This window comes from Squalius cephalus (assembly GCF_949319135.1).
Source record: "Squalius cephalus genome assembly, chromosome: 15".
In the NCBI taxonomy this organism is placed as follows: Eukaryota; Metazoa; Chordata; class Actinopteri; order Cypriniformes; family Leuciscidae; genus Squalius; species Squalius cephalus.
Genome location: NC_137136.1, coordinates 33,505,532 through 33,527,027, shown reverse-complemented (window position 1 = coordinate 33,527,027; position 21,496 = coordinate 33,505,532). Strand labels below are relative to the sequence as shown.

The 21,496-nt window shown below is 38.2% G+C and overlaps 1 protein-coding gene across 1 annotated transcript in view; it reads left to right on the top strand.

The window, feature by feature from the left end:
- ascc3 (activating signal cointegrator 1 complex subunit 3) overlaps positions 1 to 21,496 on the top strand; it is a 256,025-nt gene that overhangs the window by 109,707 nt on the left and 124,822 nt on the right. The window contains exons 12-13 of the mRNA XM_079894249.1: positions 14,877 to 15,053; positions 15,147 to 15,218. Of these exons, the coding sequence (XP_079750375.1) occupies positions 14,877 to 15,053; positions 15,147 to 15,218 (249 nt within the window). The remainder of the gene's footprint in view (positions 1 to 14,876; positions 15,054 to 15,146; positions 15,219 to 21,496) is intronic.

The window sequence follows — 21,496 nt, the reverse complement described above, 5'->3', positions numbered from 1 at the left end:
AAAACACGATCTCATATCCTTCCCAATGCTGTCCTTCAAACAAACTGAATGCTATGAAAATATCTATGCTATATGCAAAAGAGCTATAAAGCAAAAATACCATTCAAATCCCTGCATTAAAATAAGATAATAAAGAAAAACACAAACTCAGTGTTAACAGATAAGAGGAATGTTCTGCAGGAACACACACATTCACTCTGCCGTTACTGTCAATTATTTATCCTGTAAATGTAAGAAACATCTTACTTTATATTCAATTACACGCTGTTATCCCTTTACAGTTCCCTCTCTCATAAAATACTTGACTTACATGTTGACTTTTAAACCTAAATCTAACATCCAACAACAGATATTTCACATTTTTGCAGTGAATATTAGTTGTCTCCCTCACTAATGTCTGTGTGAATGAGCAGTGTTTTTCCACAGACTCATCACTTATCTGCTTCTCTTTTGTTTTATATTGAAAGAATTTAGTTTGACCATTTTAACGTTCTTTCTTTTCTTGTGCTTATTACTTGTAATACTATCACAGAGCTTTAGTTCATCCGGTTCCAGAACTCTCTCAATTCAGATCATTTTCCACATAGGCCTATACAAAATGTAGTCATTCACTATATCATAGCTACTCGTTCTATTGTCTGACAAAAAATATATAGGAAATAAAGCTTTATTTGACATTCGGCTATATTATATTATATTAAATACACAGTATGTGAGCATTGATTTAGAGAAAACACATTGCGCAAGCAGAACGCAAGTACGACTCGATGACGTCATGAATATGCTAATTGACGTATGACGTCATCTAGCAACATTTAGCCACTTTTAAAGGAGAACTCCGGTCAATTTTAACATTGAGCTCATTTTTTTGTAAATTTGGAGTGCTGTCAGTACAGAGAACAACGACAAAAATCAGTGTTGCCTACACCGTGTTATCCTCTTTTTAAAATGTGCACGCTGTTGACTTCAATGGGGCAAGTTTTAAACACGCGAGTTCACGCGCGTGATCATAGGTAACTAATGTATGCTCGTACATTAGTTACCTATTATCACGCGCGTGAACTTGACAATCGACTACTTTGGACTTGGACCGAAAACAGGATGTAAATACAGGTATTTGCGCTGGCTGAATTAACATCACTTTTATACATATCTTTCACATCTACTGCAGTCAGATTCACCGTGTTCACTCTGCAGGAATCACTCACATGACCTGTGCACTTGTAATGACACATCAAGGATGTTAAGAGGCTAAAAGCAGGTTTAAAACTTGCCCCATTGAAGTCAACAGCGTGCACATTTTAAAAAGAGGATAACACGGTGTAGGCAACACTGATTTTTGTCGTTGTTCTCTGTACTGACAGCACTCCAAATTTACAAAAAAATGAGCTCAATGTTAAAATTGACCGGAGTTCTCCTTTAAGCGAAGGCGTTAGCTACTTTCCTTTGAAAATAGTTGGCAACACTGGTTAGCGCTCATTCAGTCTGAAGTTTAACAAAGACTGTCAGGACGAGCCTTCATGCAAAATGGAGATACTCGTGTGAACACTTACAGATAAGAATATAACTGTAAAGTAAGTTTTGCGCTGAAGAAACACATCACACGTTCGAACACGCATCTGTCAAAGCACCTGTCAGACATTACTGTTAAACATTACGCTCATGCATTAGCTTGAAGCTTATAATATAGGCATATTATAGGGCAGCTTGGATCACACACCTTTCCAGCAGCAGCTCACTCCATTTCCTCTACACTTTTAGATACATTTTGTCCATAGAAATGTGTTATTCAGTGCTGTAATTTGACGCTACTGGCAGAAGTTCTCCATGTACGCGACTAATCGATAGTGATATTTGTTGTCGAGGATTTTCATTATCGACTATTATCGATTTTATCAATTGCTGCATTTCCTCTGTCGGGCCTGAAGCCCTGCACCAAAACCCACCCGTAACACACCTCGCTGAATAACGTCACACAAACCCATCATTTCACCAACAAATGAGTGTTTTATCAGAAAACTAATCAGAAAGAAATCACTGGAAAGAAGCAAGATCGCAAAACGAACATGATAAAAGCAGCTGTTTGATGGCATTTTTGTTGTTTAGGCCTACTTAAAGATTTAAAACCCAAGCATCTATGTTTTACCACAGTTTTACACTAATAAGTGATACATTGAGCATAATAAATGTATTTATGTCAAGACTGCACATTAGTCACACAGAAATAAAGTGGTATTTACCGTTATTTCACAAAAGAAAGAGGACATTCGTACTTATTCAGTCACGTCTGAATCAGTTTATTTGTAGTCACAGGACAGTATGTTTACTTCGCATTTAGAAAGAACAATCATTTCTATAAATTATTTAACAATTGCAAAACCAAAAATATGACCTGAGGAGCTTTAGCACTCTCTCTCTCCCAGTGCAGTTATATTTTCAGTCAGAGAAATAGAGGAAGCTTTCGAAGAAACTGTCTTGTTTTATTTGATGACATATGCAGAGCTAAATATGGATATCAGACAGTCCGGTATAAAGAGACGAGACGTGCTGACAGATAGAATAAATACATGATTGTGATAGATATGATCCGTCTGATTTATACAAGCGGTCGTATTTACCACGTCTACTATGGTAATGGTTTGCACGCGTAGACTTTTGCATCACATATAAATATTTCTGCTTTGTACGTTGATTAGAATCCACATCGGATCACAAAAAAATATCTTCAGTTGTTGCAGCCCTACTGTACACACACACACACACACACATACACACACACACACACACACACACACACACACACACACACACACACACACACACACACACACACACACACACACACACACACACACACACACACACACACACACACACACACACACACACACACACAGAGACTTCTGGCTATTCCTGGCCAGACTAGCTAACCAAATCACTCCACTGCAGCAGGTCAGGCAAAAAAAGATATAGTTTATAACACATGCTTCTGGCATACACACCCTCAGATTATTTCAGTCAGGTCCAGAAACAAGGGAAGTTAATGAGCAGATCCTGTTGATGACAAAATGTGGCGAATGTAAAACGGAAGCATACTTACTAACTACTTAACCAAAAGTTTGTCGCAGCGCTGCTTTAAACCTGTGCACTGCGTACAGTTGCATAAAGCCAGTCTGAATGGAACTGGTGATTTCCTCCAGCTCTTACTGTTTCTATGTGTTTCATGTTTTCCTGCTTTCCTGTTGCTCAAACAGTAGAGCGTTGGCGCTTGCAACATCAAGGTCATGGGTTCAATTCACAGGGAAAGCAAGAACTGATAAGAATGTAAAATGTGTACCTAGAAATGCAATGTAAGTCGCTTTGGATAAAAGCATCTGCCAAATGCATAAATGTAAATGTTTTTTGCATCAGACGGTCAGTGGAAAGATGGTCTGTGGGCGTGACGTCTAAAAGCCTAACAATCAATAGAAAAACATCAGCTGCTGTTGAAGATGACCTGTGTGTTTCGTCAGCTATTCAGTCACACTGTTAATCATGTGTCACCATGAAGCTAATGAAGATGTTGCTGCTGTAGTTAGACAGACTTACATCAACTACAGCATAAGAAATCAATCTGGCATGAAAGCTGTCAAGCAGATTCACTGTCATTATAAAACAACAAGCTGTCTAGCAGATTGACTTGTGTGTGTGTGTGTGTGTGTGTGTGTGAGGGTGTGTGTGTGTGAGGGTGTGTGTGTGTGTGTGAGGGTGTGTGTGTGTGTGTGTGTAAGGGTGTGAGTGCGTGTGCGTGAGGGAGTGAGTGAGTGAGTGAGTGAGTGAGTGAGTGAGTGAGTGAGTGAGTGTGAGTGTGAGTGTGAGTGTGAGTGTGAGTGTGAGTGTGAGTGTGAGTGTGAGTGTGAGTGTGAGCGAGTGAGTGAGTGAGTGAGTGAGCGAGTGAGTGAGCGAGCGAGTGTGTGAGAGTGTGAGTGTGTGAGTGAGTGATTGAGTGTGCGAGAGTGTGAGTGAGCAAGTGGGCGAGAGTGTGAGTGAGTGATCGAGTGTGCAAGTGTGCGAGTGAGTGAGCGAGTGAGTGTGTGCGAGAGTGTGAGTGAGTGAGCAAGTGGGCGAGAGTGTGAGTGAGTGATCGAGTGATCGAGTGTGCAAGTGTGCGAGTGAGTGAGCGAGTGAGTGTGTGCGAGAGTGTGAGTGAGCGAGTGAGTGACCGAGAGAGTGTGAGTGAGTGATTGAGTGTGTGAGTGTGTGAGTGAGTGAGCAAGTGGGCGAGAGTGTGAGTGAGTGATCGAGTGATCGAGTGTGCAAGTGTGCGAGTGAGTGAGCGAGTGAGTGTGTGCGAGAGTGTGAGTGAGCGAGTGAGTGACCGAGAGAGTGTGAGTGAGTGATTGAGTGTGTGAGTGTGTGAGTGAGTGAGCAAGTGGGCGAGAGTGTGAGTGAGTGATCGAGTGTGCAAGTGTGCGAGTGAGCGAGTGTGAGTGTGTGAGTGTGAGTGTGTGAGTGATTGAGTGTGCGAGAGTGTGAGTGAGTGATCGAGTGTGCAAGTGTGAGTGTGTGAGTGAGTGAGCAAGTGGGCGAGAGTGTGAGTGAGTGATCGAGTGATCGAGTGTGCAAGTGTGCGAGTGAGCGAGTGTGAGTGTGTGAGTGATTGAGTGTGAGTGAGTGAGCGAGTGTGCAAGTGTGCGAGTGAGCGAGTGTGAGTGTGTGAGTGATTGAGTGTGCGAGAGTGTGAGTGAGTGATCGAGTGTGCAAGTGTGCGAGTGAGCGAGTGTGAGTGATTGAGTGTGCGAGAGTGTGAGTGAGTGATCGAGTGTGCAAGTGTGCGAGTGAGCGAGTGTGAGTGATTGAGTGTGCGAGAGTGTGAGTGAGTGATCGAGTGTGCAAGTGTGCGAGTGTGAGTGTGTGAGTGATTGAGTGTGCGAGAGTGTGAGTGAGTGAGTGATTGAGTGTGCGAGAGTGTGAGTGAGTGATCGAGTGTGCAAGTGTGCGAGTGTGAGTGTGTGAGTGATTGAGTGTGCGAGAGTGTGAGTGAGTGAGCGAGTGTGCAAGTGTGCGAGTGTTTTCCAATCCTGTTTGTGGAGGAACACCAACAATACTCAGTAAACAGTCTATGATAATTACAGGCCTATTTTCCTTCACATATTTTTGAGGACGTCAACAATTAAAACAAATACTTCCAATATAGTCTGTGTTAGCAAATGTTACGCTATTTATGAAATGCAGGCGTAACATTATATGACAATGTTTCAGATTGTTTTATACAGTCTATGGTTTCAGCCTACAGCTGATTCTGGAGTGTAGTATAGTTTTAAATACAATTATTTTAAATAAATCAATAAATAAAATTATATTAGAATTTCACTCACCAGAAAAGCTTTCTTGGATGGTCTGTTAGTACAATTAACCACACAGCAAGCCATATTATTTTATAATTGTATGAAATAATCCAGAAAAAAGCACAAACACGGCAGAGATGGCAAGTTCAGCGGCTGGGATTAGCTGAGGTGACGTGACGCTAACAGACAAACGGCGGCTAGTAGTGACATCAGCGGCAATCCACCTGTCACTCAAGTGGCCACTCCCTTAATTATGCAGAACATTAATGCTTAATATAATTTAAACGGATGAGTTATAAAAAAAAATCACCCCCTTCACAGTTGTCACGAAGGACAAAATTAGCATTATAGACCAAAACCACTTTTTGTACCAGGCTGTAAACATATTTTTTTCTGCTGTAAAGTTTGGTATTTTAACATGGGGGTTTATGGGATTGACTCTCTAATGGAGCCTGTCTCTAGTGGCCAGTCGATGAATTGCAGTTTAAGTAAATTCCGTGTTGAGAGACTGGAAGGTTGTCGCTTGGTTTAGACACTTAAAGCTAATTTATATTGCACCAACACACACCGACCAACAGCGACAATCGCCAGATTATAGTATGCCATTTCTCAGATATTCCACGGCCCGTCAAGTGGCGATTCAGTGTCTGTCAGTGCAGTGTGAATTCGACTTTTTAATGCACCCCAGTGTAAAGAAAGAAAAAAATAATCACTCTAAAAAGCAGTTCGGAAATTAGAGAACAAGCCCTCATTTTAGCACACATGGTGTCCTCTGTCAACACTGTTTGCTGCTCATCATCATCCTAAATCATCACCCATCCTTGCTGTTGCATAAAACTGAGTTTAAAGGAGCTCTGAAGTCTGGATTTCATGAAACCTGATGGTCATGGCCCATTTTCTCCAAGGTCACTGCATCCATCATCCAGTATTTTCAGTATTCAGGCACTCCATGTCTTAGAAAACGGCAACCGTCCATCTCTTACATAAAGGTGGTGATAAGGCTGACCCTAACTGCTTCAGGCCTCTTCCCACATTATCTATATACAAAGTGAAGGAGAAACATGTTCAAAGGATGACTGTTCCTGATGTCCAGAGAATATCCATGGTAACTTAGTCTTTTCATTGACTTACTGACTTGTCTTATAAAGATATGTTATATAAACCTTTTTCAGCCACCAGCGGTGTTCCCCTGGGCTCAGTATTAAGCCCTCTCTTCTTTGGCCAACAACAAACTACACACCTACAAACATTTTAGTTAAAGCTGCAGTCCGTAACTTATTAACATGCCTAAGACTTTTGCACAGTACTGTGTATATATATATATATATATATACATAGGCGTAATTTGCGGGTGGGACGGGTGGGACATGTCCCCACCACTTTTTGCTAAGGTCGATATTGTCCCCACCACTTTTGAAACATCTCGGGGCACGAATGTACCAATACAAATATTGTATTGGCCGGTGTGATGCGTGCGAGTGGAGGAGACGCTGAGCATGACACGTGACGTGTTGCATTTTGTAACACAAGTGCTGGATCAAGGGCCCGGCCCGGGTCGGGTCAGGTCAAGTTCGGGCTCGGGCTCGGGCAGAGAATCTAAGCTCTGATTTATCTGATCCTGTCCATTAGCTTTGATCCATGTACGGCTTTTCAGAATGTCACCAAGTACAAATTTGTATGTAATTTTTCAGCGCGAAAACTCTAGCTAGCTGGGAACAATGAAAAGGGTCCAAAGCAGCAAATGCAGTGAATGAAGTTCATGTTCTCATGATTTATTTTTATGAATACAAATGTTTCAAAACATCCCCCCCCCTCTGTTTTTTTCACAAATCGCACCCTATATATATATATATATATATATATATATATATGGTTGGCCTTAGATTTGATGCAATAAAGCTTCTGCATTCAATATTATTTTTGATATCAAGGTTTGATTGAACAATAACTGTTTGAACAAAACCTTTTAGACATTTAGACATGTATCATTTTCTTGTCAACCTGAGTAAGTGAAACTCTCACAGCCAAAATAAACCTGACAAAAAAAAAGAATAAAAAAAACCTATAAATTGTTCATTTCCATACACCAAACATAATTGTACTTTTTTATTTGTCATATGAAATTCTGAGGTGGACAATAGTGTCTTTTGTTTACAGAAAAAAAGTAGTAGTAATGGCACAAAATCAAAGGATTTCTCCCCACAACACAGCAGAAATGTTTTCCCGTGTCTCTTATTTTAATTAGGGTATGTGCGCAGTAGTTGAGCCAAAAGTCAACACAATTTGAAGGTATTCCTGTCTTTAGGAGACTTTGAATTATTGATCTCTGCACAGTAAGCAAGACTGTGGCCTGTGGAAGTAGCGAAATGAGGGGCATCATTAATAAAAGATGCTAGAGGAGAAGGGAAACACTGTTTCTTGCCTTATTTTCCCGTCAGGAGGAAAAACAAAAACACGGTTGATATATTATGGTTGTTGAATCTTTCAGCAACTGTACTGTAATTCATGTTTTTGCCATTTTTGTTCAGACATAGTCAAATGCTAAGCTTTCCTACATCAAAAACTTTTAGAGGATTGTGTTGCTTATTTTAGCTGGGCTGTCAGTCTAAAGATAGCGCACTCACACACCCTTGGGAACCAGAATTGATTATGGGATGGTTAAATTATGATTTCATCTCTCTCCTCACAGGCAAGTACGGCCATACTTGAGCTGAGTTAAATGTGAAGGGTCTATCCTAGCTCTCTTTATTGACTGTATTTATGGATGAGGATTGTTGTTTTAGATTCATAAAAAAGCATAACATAGAAGCTTTATAAGAGAGCTTGTGTGTCGAGGCGGTTTTGCTTCGAGATTGTTTGTAACGCTTTACAATAAGGTTTCATTAGTTACCATTAGTTAACATGAACTAATAATGAACTTCAGTTCTACAGTATTTATTAATCTTTGTTAATGTTAATTTTAACATTTACTAATACATTATTAAAATCAAAGGTTGTATTTGTTAACATTAGTTAATGCACTGTGAAATAACATGAACAAACAATGAACAGCTGGATTTGTATTAACTAACGTTAACAAAGATTCACAAATACAGTAAAATATGTTGCTCATGGTTAGTTAATATATCAACTAATGTTAACTAATGAACCTTATTGTAAAGTGTTACCGGATTGTTTATTAGACCCAAGTGGTGACCCAACACAGTATTTATTAATTTTTTATTGTTCAAAAGTAAAAAAAAAAAATCAATAATTGAAATGGCAGCTTAGGCCCAACAATATGCAATTTGTTGAGTTGTTTTTATTTATTTTTTAAATGTCATTGAAATGTAGATGGTTTAATGCTTTGGCAGCCGTTTTTTTCACCATATATAACATCTCTTAATACACATACTATAATACAGTACAGTCAACTGCATTTGTGGCATAATGTTGATTACTAGGGATGTGCCTGAAGCCTAGATCTGAATTGGGAAAGGCACTGTAAAATGGATAACGTATTCTACGGTGCCCCTGAAGGGACATGGTTAGGCTTCCTAGTCGGTGAGATTACAGTACATCAGATGTCACTTATCACCTGAAGATCGTAAGGAGAGATGATGGAGGAGGATTTGCTGCACAACAGATATTTTCTCTTGTAATATGTTTGGTCAGTGCCGTCGCTTCATATACACAGAGTACGTGTGATCGTGAATTTGAAAGTGAAAGTAAAAAGCGAGCGAATTTCAGATTTTTCCCTAGTATTCAACATTATGCCATTAGGATGTTGACTTTACTGTACTATAGTACGTGTATTTAGAGATGTTTGTGATGTTATATTTGGTGAAAAAACTGGCTGACTAGCTGACCATGTTAATTTCAAAGAAATGTTTAAAGATAAATTGTGTATTGTTAGGCTTAAGCTTAAGTTTTATAAGCATTTAACAATTTTGCTTTTGAACAATAAAAAATTAAAAGTGAAAGTAAAAAGCAAGTGCACATGGAAAGGTGACTTCAAAACCCCACATATTGATAGTGGCTTCCTGATGCCCACAAATTATATATATATATTAAGACAAAAATTGAGGCAGGACCGTAAGGCACTATACAGTGAGTGGAAGTATATTGGGCCAATTTTTGGGCCAAAAAGAAGAAATATGAAGAGTTTTATTTCATAAAAGCACTTACGCTAGTTCTAATAATAAATTCAATACCTATTATTTGAGTTTTTATCATTTCAAGTGTCATTTTAGGGCTTTAGCTGTTACATTGTCATGTCAAAAAAAGGTACACAGAACTTTATGCTGGAAAGGGAAGTAAACTATTTTTTTCACACTAAAATCTGTTTATGTATTGTTTATGGCTCCATTCAGTTCTATTGTAAGTTCCTCACTGTAACCCAGTTTTTTTTGTTTTAAAGATATAAACAATTTTAGCATCTTTAATTAATATTAAATTTACATTATTTTCTGTGATAATCAACATTAATCTACGAGGGCCCTTTAAGTGAGCCATTTACCAGCGGTGTAGAATTTACACACTTTTAACCTCGTTAACAAGATACATGGGAAATAACAGCTAATTATTTTTGCTATCCTAATTAACGGCACGATTATATGTTTATCATGATTATATGTTTATGTCCATTTAGCATTCTCATTTTTAACGTGCTATCAGAAAAGACTTGCAACACATTTTTGGATGACAGCCACCAGTTGAGAATCTCTGAATACATACATAAGAAAATACATGGAAGATAATATAATTTAGGAACTTTTTGACCCAAATTCAGCCATCATGTTTTGGGATGTGCTGGAAGCCTTTCAGAATCAATGATCCTATCTCCGGCTCTCGGCTTGCACGCATCTGTACACAGTGTTCATATATGCTGCTACTCTCCTCTCCTCAATCACACTCTTCTTCTGTGAGGGCAGCGAGACGGATCTCCTCAGCTCATCATCACCGTTACCTCACACACATAAAAGTGCTCTCTGCCATGCCGTTTATTAAAGAAAGAGCCTGTCTTTTAAAGTGGACCCACTGTAAAAGTGTCACATCGTCCTCAAAGGACAAACACTGAGATGATCGAGTTCTGAAAGCTTTTACTTGATACTTTACAACCTCTTGAAATGGTGTGTTTTTCTGCACATCTATCCATCTATCCATCCATCTATCTATCTATCTATCTATCTATCTATCTATCTATCTATCTATCTATCTATCTATCTATCTATCTATCTATCTATCTATCTATCTATCTCTCTATCTCTCTATCTATATATATATCCGTCTGTCTGTCTTTCTATCTGTCTGTCTGTCGTTTACATGCAGTCTCTTTCACTGAATCTCTAACAGGTTAAAGCAATCATTCACCAACAAATTGAAAATTCTGTCATAATTTATTCCCCCTCATGTCAAAATCAGCGTATATTCTGAAGGATCATGTGACACTGAAGACTGGAGTAATAATGCTGAAAATTCAGCTTTGATCTCAGGAATTTTTTTAAATGTATTACAATAGAAAAATTATTTGCAACACAAGTGACTATAAAATTTTTTATTTTTTATTTTTATTTTCCAAACTTTTGACTGGTAGTCTAGGTGTATAATTTGTAAATAACTTTGATTTATTTATATTGTTTAATAATATTTTGGACTGTTTTTTTGGAATCTTGCCACTAGTATTATTTGCGCACGACCCTGGAGAACCACTTTCAATAGACACACTGCGTTTTACCCCGTCACCAATCACTTGCAAATCATTTATAGAAGCTCTTTTAGCCAGTGAGGTCCAGGTGGAATAATTACTGCTCTTTCTCTATTTTCAAAAGGTTCTTAAAAGCTGAGATCTCAAAAAACAAAACAAACAAAAAAGCCATTGCCAAGGCAGATTTCAGTGTTTCATAATGCCTCAAATGTCACCTGAAGCGCGAGAGACACCCATTGGCGAGCTGCAGGCAGGTCTACTGTCATGTGCCAGTTTGTGCCAGACACTATGAAGTGAACCCGTGTTCAGACTATAAAGAAGGTATCAGTTAACCAGCACAACTGATGGCCATCCAAGATCGAGTTGTCCTCGGGTGACCACACACAAGGGTGAGACCTTCTGCCTGCCACGGGCCAGCATCATTATAAGCTCCTTCCCAGAGATGTGCTAACATCCAACAACTGCAGATGTAACTCAGTGTCTCTGAGCTCCAGAGAAGAGCCAGAGTTTATTATCTTCTCTGTTGTGTTTTCTAAGGCAAGCATCAATGTTATCACTGCTCATAGTTAGTGATTTAAACAAACTCACAAACTAAGTTCACTATCATTGAGTTTTAGCATCCTCGTCGTTTGTATTGTATATTTCTGCTGCAGAGTAAAAAACCCAGTAAAAAAAAAAAAAGAGTCTAAACTACGAAATAGTTAAGTCACCCTGTGGAATATAAAGTTGTGATTGTGAGCCGTAAAGTCACAATTACAAGAATTAAAGCCACAGCAATGAGAAATAAAGAGTAACACTTTATTTTAAGGTGACATAGTTACATGTTACTATATAAGTAACATTATAAGTACTATATACATGTAAGTACTGTTACTATATGTACTTACTATAGTAATAACAGTAAATTATGCACAATTACAACTAACCATAAACCAGACCCTAACAGTAACTCTATAGTAAGTACATGTAGTTAATTAATATTACTCATTTCTTTTTTGATTAAGTACAATGTAACTATGTCACCTTAAAATAAAGTGTAACCAAATAATGTCACATTTACTAAAAATAAAGACAACATTGATTGCAAGATTTAAAGTCACAATTGGTATAAAGTCACATTTATGAGAAATAAAGTTAAGTCACATTTTTACTCTGAGTAATGCAAATATATACTATAATTAAAAAGTTTGGGGTTGCTCACAAAGGCAATATATTGCAAAAAATATATATATATATATATATATATATATATATTGTGAAATTTTATTACAATTTAAAATGATATTTTTTTTGTGTTTTAATATATTTAAAAATGTAATGTATGAAAAAAAACATTTGTGCTGATTAATATTTTTGTGAAAACTATAATACGTTCATGTTACTTGGGTTCAATTTAATATTAATATTTAATATATATATCTATTATTTATGGACCTGAGATCTATTACTGTGTTTTTATTTTCTCAGAGCATCATGTAAATACCATGTAAAATCCATGCGGTACCAAGCCGTGTGTCAAAACCACTGTCTAACGATCACTGTTCAATCTCAGTACTTTACTGTAAGGGAAAGCTTGACTCAAAAGAGTGTGACAGTATTCCTTTTTCCATGTGAGTCGTTTCATAATGCTGTGTGTTTGAAATAAGTGCTCAGTGCTTTTGCCTCAGTTCAGCTTTAGTTGATCCCTAACATAACAGTAGAATATGTGTATGACACGAGCGATCAGCTGCAGTTCAGCAGCTCTAGCGGAGGTGACCTGAGCTCTCAATGAGCCCGAGGAGGATTTTCATCATTCTTTGTAGCCACAAATGGGGGCTAGCGGTGTGATATCGATAGCTTACCTGGACAGACAGCTACTGCATCATATTAAAGGCCTTACCAATCTTCCCTGTCAGCCGCAGATATCTCGGTCTCAGACGCTCTGACTGTCATTAGTTTTGAGTTGTTTATTTTTCAAAACTTCACAATAGCACATCTGGCAGTGTGAGACGGTGGTGATACTTGTCAAAAGTAGTATTACCGTGACGGCTGTCAGATACTCTCATCTGCACTTCATTATATAATTGAAGTGTTGGATTTAAATGAGAACATATTTTACCTGTAAGATTAGCTTCGTTCTGAAACCTGGAACCAGCTGCCGCAGCAATTTTTGACGTCAGCCATAACAGTGTTATTTATTTATTTTAATCATCATTAATATACTATTGTAGATTTTACTTATATTTTGAATAGTTTGAATTGGCAACATTCTAACATCAAATTATTTTTTTACTCAATTATGTTGATTACCTTGAGGAGCTTCCGGTTTTTTTTTTTTTTTTTTTTTTTTAAGTGGTCCAATTATGCCCTTTTACGAAGTCTTGATTTTGCTTTTGCGGGGTTGAAGAATATGTTTTCATGCTTGATTGTTCAAAAAACATTACAACTCCTCTTTGTGGTTTTCCCCTCCTTCCGAAATACAAAATGTGCTGTGATTGGTTAGCTGGCCCAGTGTGTTGTAATTGGCAGCGATAAGCACATGTTCGGGAAATGACCCGCCCCTTCATAACCGCAAGCTCTACTCAAATGTAAATATTAACGATTGTGTCAATTTCAAACCATTTCGAGCCGATTCAGACCCTGACAATGTTAACGAACAAGAGGATTGTGCTGAACGAATTTCAAGCACGGACTTTGCAAGCACAGATTTCCACGTTTTAGAGTGGTATGTTTTTTTGTTTTTGTTTTTTTATAGATACGATGTTATCCACCATTTAATCATATTTGTCAGAAAACTATTGAAATAAAAACCGTAATCGATCACAAAATGATGTTTAATTTTCCTAAGGGCGGTGAACAATCGTACAAAAGCGAGAGGTTACAAAAGCTACAGTAAACACTACATCAATACTGTTATGTTAGTTTGCAGGCTAGTGTAGGCAAAGCTTTACATCATAGCTATCAAAGCAACTACATAAAGCTTATAATTGGAAAGGTAATAGAAAACACAACTACAAAATAATAAGACATACTTATAAGTTGTGATCCACAAACAACAGATTGTCCCAACAAAATGGGAATGGCTCCATCTTTCAGGAGAAGCTTTTGTGTGTATAGCCTGCATTGAACTCTCTTCTGGAAGCTGTTCTGCGTAAAATGTGCAGCGCACAGACAAACGTTGAGGTTATAATGTAAGAAGCTCGTTGTAGTCCTTACCAGCGGTTTGTTGTAGTCCTTAAAAAGCGATTTCTGTAAAAGAAAAAATCTCCCTTTTCTCCCTTTGCATTGAACTTTGAGCGTTGTAACTTTGCAGATGTTGTTTATGCTCAAACAGCAACATTACACACTAACTAAAGTTAAAAAGTGAAATTATAATCAAGGACCCCTTTAAGGCTTTTTTTGCTGCTTGTTTAATGTTTTGAATGATGTCACTTATGGCTGATTTTCACTTACGCAGCCTCACGGTGTGGTCACAATGACGAAATGTGTGTGAAATTGTGTGAGCAAAAAGGTCTATTGTCAAGAGTATGTGAATCACAGCTCACACAGAAGTCACTCTCTAATCAAGCAGCTTTCTGCTGGTCACTGCGGCGAATTTCCTTGAAAATCTCATGTGAAATCTGCATTGGGAAATCTTTCACCCTATACAATTCCATATCATATAGATTCCTATTGAAATTTGTGGATTTTTTCAGTGCAGATTCGCCCAACAGTGGTGAATGTGAGTGCGCCTTTAGAAGCCAGCTGCTTATGTGCCGACACCTGGTTTGTGAAACAAAGATCTAGTATGATCACAGCTGTTTGATACTGTACTCTTGGAGACCCTTCAGAAAGAAAACCCTCTTTAGAGCGCTCTCAAAACCTTGTTATTCATCTTTCTCTAGGTGGAGTCGACCCAGAGCATGATTCGCATACTTGGTCTCTCTGCAACTCTGCCAAATTACTTGGATGTGGCGTCTTTCCTGCATGTGAACCCTTTCATTGGATTGTTCTACTTTGACAGTCGTTTCCGTCCTGTTCCTCTTGGCCAGAGCTTTGTTGGCATCAAGACTACAAATAAGGTACCCAGCAGCCAAGAAATCTCATGCTATGCCAAATACAATGGCATTTTGAATCATATTTCAGTCTTTCTAATTGTTATGTTCTCGTCACAGATTCAGCAGCTGCATGACATGGAGGAGGTGTGTTATGAAAAAGTCCTGGAGCAGATCAGAGCAGGTCACCAGGTAATGTTGAAGATGTTTTTCTTCTTCTTCTTTTTGTCATTGAGCAGAATGTTTAATATATACTACGACTGAAATGTGGGGTCAAGGACACAAAAGAGGTTAGATTGTGATCGTACTCATTCCACTTCCAGTATAACCCTGATTTAGAGATAACTTTGTAACCTCTAGCTCCTTATATACATATTCCTTAATTTGCTGGCACATTTCCTCAAAGAGAAAACTAAACTAAAACATGCCTCTAAACAAAAAAACTAAAAATGAACAAAACTAAAAATGACCACTAAACCCTGTTCACACCGCCAGCGACAAAGCAACATGATCCCATTAATTTCAATGTAGAGCTGGTGATTTCCAGTGACTCGTGCGACAGTAACCTTTTTTTAAACATGCCAATGAAGAGCGGCAACCAATAGGAGTGGATCGCATGTGATCCGTCACTAAATCCTCAGCAACTTCCCTATAATTTATGACATGTCTGTGTGAACATACTGTACGCTGGCACTCGGCCTGCCGACTCCGAGCCTGAATGGTTACGTGAACCCAGATAAACCGGTGCTTGCCCTTTACCACAGATAAATAGCCGAGATAACAAAGAGCACTCACTGTTTCTTGTTCATCTTTGAAGTCCCCATGTGGTGAAAATCTAACTTTTAATGTTGTTTATATGTCTTTGTGGTGTTTTTAATATGTTTTAAGACAAACCTTGTGTAAATTCATAAGTCGACACCATTGCTGAGTATTTTCTCCTTAAAACTGCAGTGAACCAAAGACAGTCTCAAAAACACGCTTTGAAATCGCTGGTGTTTCTGACGTCACAAACTACCTTGTAACCAATCAGATCAACATGTGATCGTCAACCAGTGGATCTCTGAGCTGAGTGAGTGAGTGGAGGCGGGGCTCATTTGCATATTCATAGAACCGCGCATACTAAATTGAACCAAGGGTGAAGAGTTACATTCAAGCTATTTTAAGGCATGAGGAATTTTTTTTTTTTTCAAAGGAAAATGTTTCAATATGTCATTTTGGTGATCAAAGATGAGTTTTAAGGGATACAATGATTGACTATAGGGGGACTTTAATATTAAGCAATTTATATAGTAAATCCATTCATATTTGGTATTTTCCCTCCAAAAATGTTGTTTTTAGTGGCATGAAAACTGATTCGTAGTTTACAGCATGGAATAACGTTTCCTTGTTTAACTTAAACTGAATGAGCTTTTTGTAAGTTGGCATTCATTTTTCCATTGTTGCAAGAAAAAAAGAAACAAAAAACTAAAACTTTGTAAAATGTCTTGCACAGTGTCCCAGAATAAATTAGTGAGATTTGCTTTGCAGGAGCATCATGAATGGAGTAGTTCACCAACTTTGAACACATAGGATGTTTTCATTTGTGAAACAGCAGGATGAGGGATGAGAGGATGGTGACTGTAACTGTCAAGCTCCAAAAAGCACATAAAAGTAATGCAATAGCCCATAAAGTTTATGCCATATAATGTGTTTCCCCTTACCTTAAACCCCCAACCTCTATCTGTAAATCCTAATCTTCCCAACCCCCCTTCATAGTCCATACCACAAACCCCCAGTACAGATCTCAATTCTACAGAAGTCAACACACATCACACCTTGCCATTGTTGGTTGTAATCTGTTGATTGGTTCTGTAACTAAAAATAGCAGTATGTGAGAAATGTGTCGGTGTTGTTAATGTCCAGGGGACTGAGTGTTAACAGTACGGGACGTCGTGACCTCGTTGTGGAGGATGTGAGAGAAGAGCCTCGTGTCCCTCATTTGCGAATGTCCACATGCTGTCGTTGATCTCTGCACCTGATCATCATTTGTCTTCTCGAGTATGTTCAGGAAGTGTCTACTCAAGGAGAAACACAATGTAAGGCTGTGAGCAAGGCCTTCTTGGGAAGGTTTAGCGGTTTAATTGAAAATCATCATTCCTGTGTCCCAGCGCTGAAGGTCACAGGCTTTGCTGTGCTGTGGTATATTGTGCCCTGTGCCTCGTCCTGAACTCAATTTCCAAATCTCATAAATCTCCAAACAATCCCACTCTTACCACCGCATAACCTCCCACCCTGCAAATGCTCTGTGCATCTCGAGCTCACGTCTTCTGCTTGATTTATTTGTGTTTTTTGTGTAGTTTTTAGATGCTGTCCGTATTCTTTCTTGCTCTAAAGGCCAGGTCTGACATTTAACTGCATGTTCTGGTCATGGACAAAAGTGCAGTATATATGGTCTAATCTAATCTTACACTAGCCCCGTTTACATGTAGCATTGTATTCCGATTATAACCAGGTGCAAGTCCAATCAGAATGAAAATGCTCCATGTCAACACCTCAATCGGAATAAAAATGCTCAAACCGATTGAAATTTCAGTCGGATTGAAGGGGGTGGAATAAACCTTTTCATGAACCGATCAAACGAAAGATTACACCATGTAAACGAGCTGTTCCGATTACTTTGAGCGTACGTCTTTCTGCGCATGCCTGGTTTTGCGCCAGATAATTCTGTCAGCTAACATAATGCCTTCTGTTTGTGATCTGATGTGGATTCTGATCACCGTATAAGGTAGGAATATTTATACCCGATGCAAAAAAACTATGCACGCTAAACATTACCATAGTAAACATGGAAAATATGTACGCTTGAAGAAATCAGACAAATCATAATCCTGTTTTTATTTTATCTTTCAGTAGCCTATGTCTCGGACTATCCTCTTTTTCTCTGACTGAAAATATAACTGTATCCTTCTGGGAGAGAGTGCTAAAGCTCCTCAGGTCATATTTTTGGTGGCATATTTGTAGAAATGAACATTCTTTCTAAATGTGATGTAAATACGTCCTGTTACTAGGCTACCAAATAAACAGAAACAGACGCGAATAAGTTTTGTGTCCTCTTTCTTTTGTAAACGTTCACAAACGTCATAAACGGTAAACCACTTTATTTCTGTGACTAGTGTGCAATTTTGACACAAATTAATTCATTATGATAAATGTATCGATTTTTATTGTAAACCTGTGGTAAAACATCTATTCTTGGGTTTTAAAATTCAATTAAACAACAAAAATGCCAGCAAACAGTCGCTCTTGTTTTGCGATCGATCAGGCTGTTTCCAGTGATTTCTTTCCGATCAGTTTTCTGATAAAACTTCCTTTTTTTTCTTCTTCTTTTTTTTTTACAATAATGATGGCCTATATTTAATTATATGCTATCATGAGTGTGATATGAGTATGAGAATGAAAAACTGATGCAAATAGGCTACAAAACAAGACAATAATTAACAAAGAACAATAGCCTACACAATACAATAAAACGGCCCGTTTATGGCTCGCACTGGCCCGACAGTGGAAACGCGTCTGATGCCTACAACTAAACGCGACAATTAAGTGATGCACCATCTTGACAGGATTGAAAACGTGGAAATAATGAGCTTCCAGATCCGTCAGACAAGCTGTGTGCGCATGTCAGAAAACGACTTCGACTGAAAGCGTCAGCACATGTAAACACCAGATCGGTTTAGATAACATCCCATGTAAACAGTCAACCGGAATCCGTCAATCAGAACGATCTCAATCAGAATAGCAAAAAAGTGTGCATGTAAACGGGGCTACTGTCCATCAGTTTAGAGAGGCTTTGGAATGGTGTTTTTGTCAAAGACTTCATCTGGATGAGATTCAGAACGATCATCAAAACATGGAGCAGATCGAGTCCATCAACACCCCCAAAACTTCACAGTCCTTGACCTCTTCGGTTCAACATTTTATAACGTTAGACAGTTTTGCCGTTGAATGTTTGATGATCACGTTAGCTTACTTGTGCGTAAGCAACTTCTATCCGATCCTTCTGGTTTACGCATATCATCTTCCACTTGTTTTTTGATCCGGAGATGCTGTACTGTTTCAGAAGATGCTTAACAGTGCCGCCTTTCGTATAAAACAGGGATTGATGGAAAAACTTGCGAATGGCAGGGAATTGTTGTCTCGTTGTTCTGACCAAACGAGAATGTAAATGTTTTAAAATAAATCATGTTATGACAATGTCATGACATTTAGATCTAACGATTGCTCAGATCAGATCACACATTTAAAATGATATAGCTACCTATTGAGCCACTGACATGTCTTACCTGTACAGCAGGAAAAACGTTGTCTCTGCGTCGGTTTTTGATTGTTGTTAGTTTTTTTTAAAGTAGTCATTAATTGTATCCCTTAAAGGGACTATGTGTAGCTTTTTAGGTATTTTATTATCTAAAATCAATATTTTTATTAATAAATATGCCCTCAATGGTGTACAAATACCTATGCCAATGATCAGACTAATCCTCGTAAACAAAGAATTTATTATCTTTATATACATGGGACGGGTAGGTCCACGGAGGCTTCCATGTAGTTCCGCCATCTTGAAAAACTATAATAGCAGAGAGGGACAAAAAGTACTAGGCCAACGCGTTTCCACAACGCGTTTTCGTTCAGAACCAGCGTCACATGACTGAGACCAGCAGAAGCGGAGGAGCAGAGCAGTGAGAGGCGCTTGTCACTGCCCCGGCAAGTTTAAAAGGCTGCACTGCACGGTTATTTATTCACCGTTCATTCATACATATGCTGAGTCACAGGATAAGGAGTCCTCGTCGTCAAAAAAGTCCAAAATAGACCGTAAAAGGAAACGTGACCGGAGATTACAAAAACAAGGGTTAATGTCGGGATAGCTAATGCAGGAGAAAGCTTTCAAAAGAGATGCTGAAGTTGCCTGCTTTCTTCTGGACAGGTAAGTCAGTGTTACGGTCTTAATTACAAGCTTTTTTTTCATTGCTTGGTTGTATACTTTATTATATAGACAGTAGAACATTTATAGTTAAAAGTTAAACAGGCTCTTTGATAAATAGCAGCTATTGAGTAAAGTAACATTAGAGAAGTTTTTTATTATATACTGTAGACAGAAAAAAAACTATATAAGTTTTTTATTATATTGAGAAGTACTTTATTATATAGACAGAAGAACATTTATAGTAAAAGTTAAACAGGCTCTTTGATGAATAGCAGCTATTGAGTAAAGTAACGTTAGAGAAGGCTCTGATGATGATATCTAACAATGCACGTACTTCAAAAAATATAACGAGTAAAGAAGGCATTACTACTAATTACCATAGTTAATGTTTTTCACAGTCAGTAATTCATACTGTAACATTCTTTTTTTCGTTGTTTCAAGTTTCAGTTTGTTTTAAATAACAAACCTGTTCACCCGAAAAAAAACTCGAAGTGCTATTATAATACATCCTGTCATAGCTTTTTGGTACATAACGGCTACCGTAGATGCAACGCGCATTTGAAAAAGTGAGGCGCTGGAGAGCATTATTCGTTTGAATGCAAAATACAATTTCACCACTAGATGGGAGAAATTCCTACTTAATGTCACTTTAAAACTCATCTTTGATCACCAAAATGACATATTTAAAAGTTTTTTCCTTGAAAAAAGAAATCTTCATGCTTTAAAATAGCTTGAATGTCACTCTTGCCTCATTTAGTATACGCGGTTCTATGAATATGCAAATGAGCCCCGCCTCCACTCACTCACTCAGCTCAGAGATCCACTGGTTGACGATCACACGTTGATCTGATTGGTTACAAGGTAGTTTGTGACGTCAGAAACACCAGCGATTTCAAAGCGTGTTTTTGAGACTGTCTTTGGTTCACTGCAGTTTTAAGGAGGAAATACTCAGCAATGCTGTCGACTTGTGAATTTACACATGGTTTGTCTTAAAGCAAATTAAAAACACCACAAAGACATATAAACAACATTAAAAGCTTGATTTTCACCACAGGGGGACTTTAATAATAAGTGATGTACTGCAGCTTTAAATGAATTCTTATACTGTAAGGAGGACATCTTACAATAAAGTGTAACCAGCGATATACCGCTGAAAAGATGTAGCAATTTCCCGACTGACCCCAACAAAGTATGATGATCTCTCCAGTGGTTGCTCTGCTAGGACACTGGGAACTTGGGAATCTGACGTCACACATGCATCCTCTGAAAATCACTTTGAAACTAGCTAATAAATGTCATTGGGAAAATGGCTCAAAGGAGTGAAGTTAGTTCTGAGAAAGGCTCTAGTGTCATTTTTTTTTTTGCACATGACATTTTATTTTGTTAACTAATGCAATGACTTTCATACGAGTCTAGCTTAAGTCTTCAAATGCTGTGGGGCCAGTGTAAGTAATAATTCTGAGAGGCTGTGCATATGGTGATTTTTCTTCAGTAAAAATAAATAAATGTG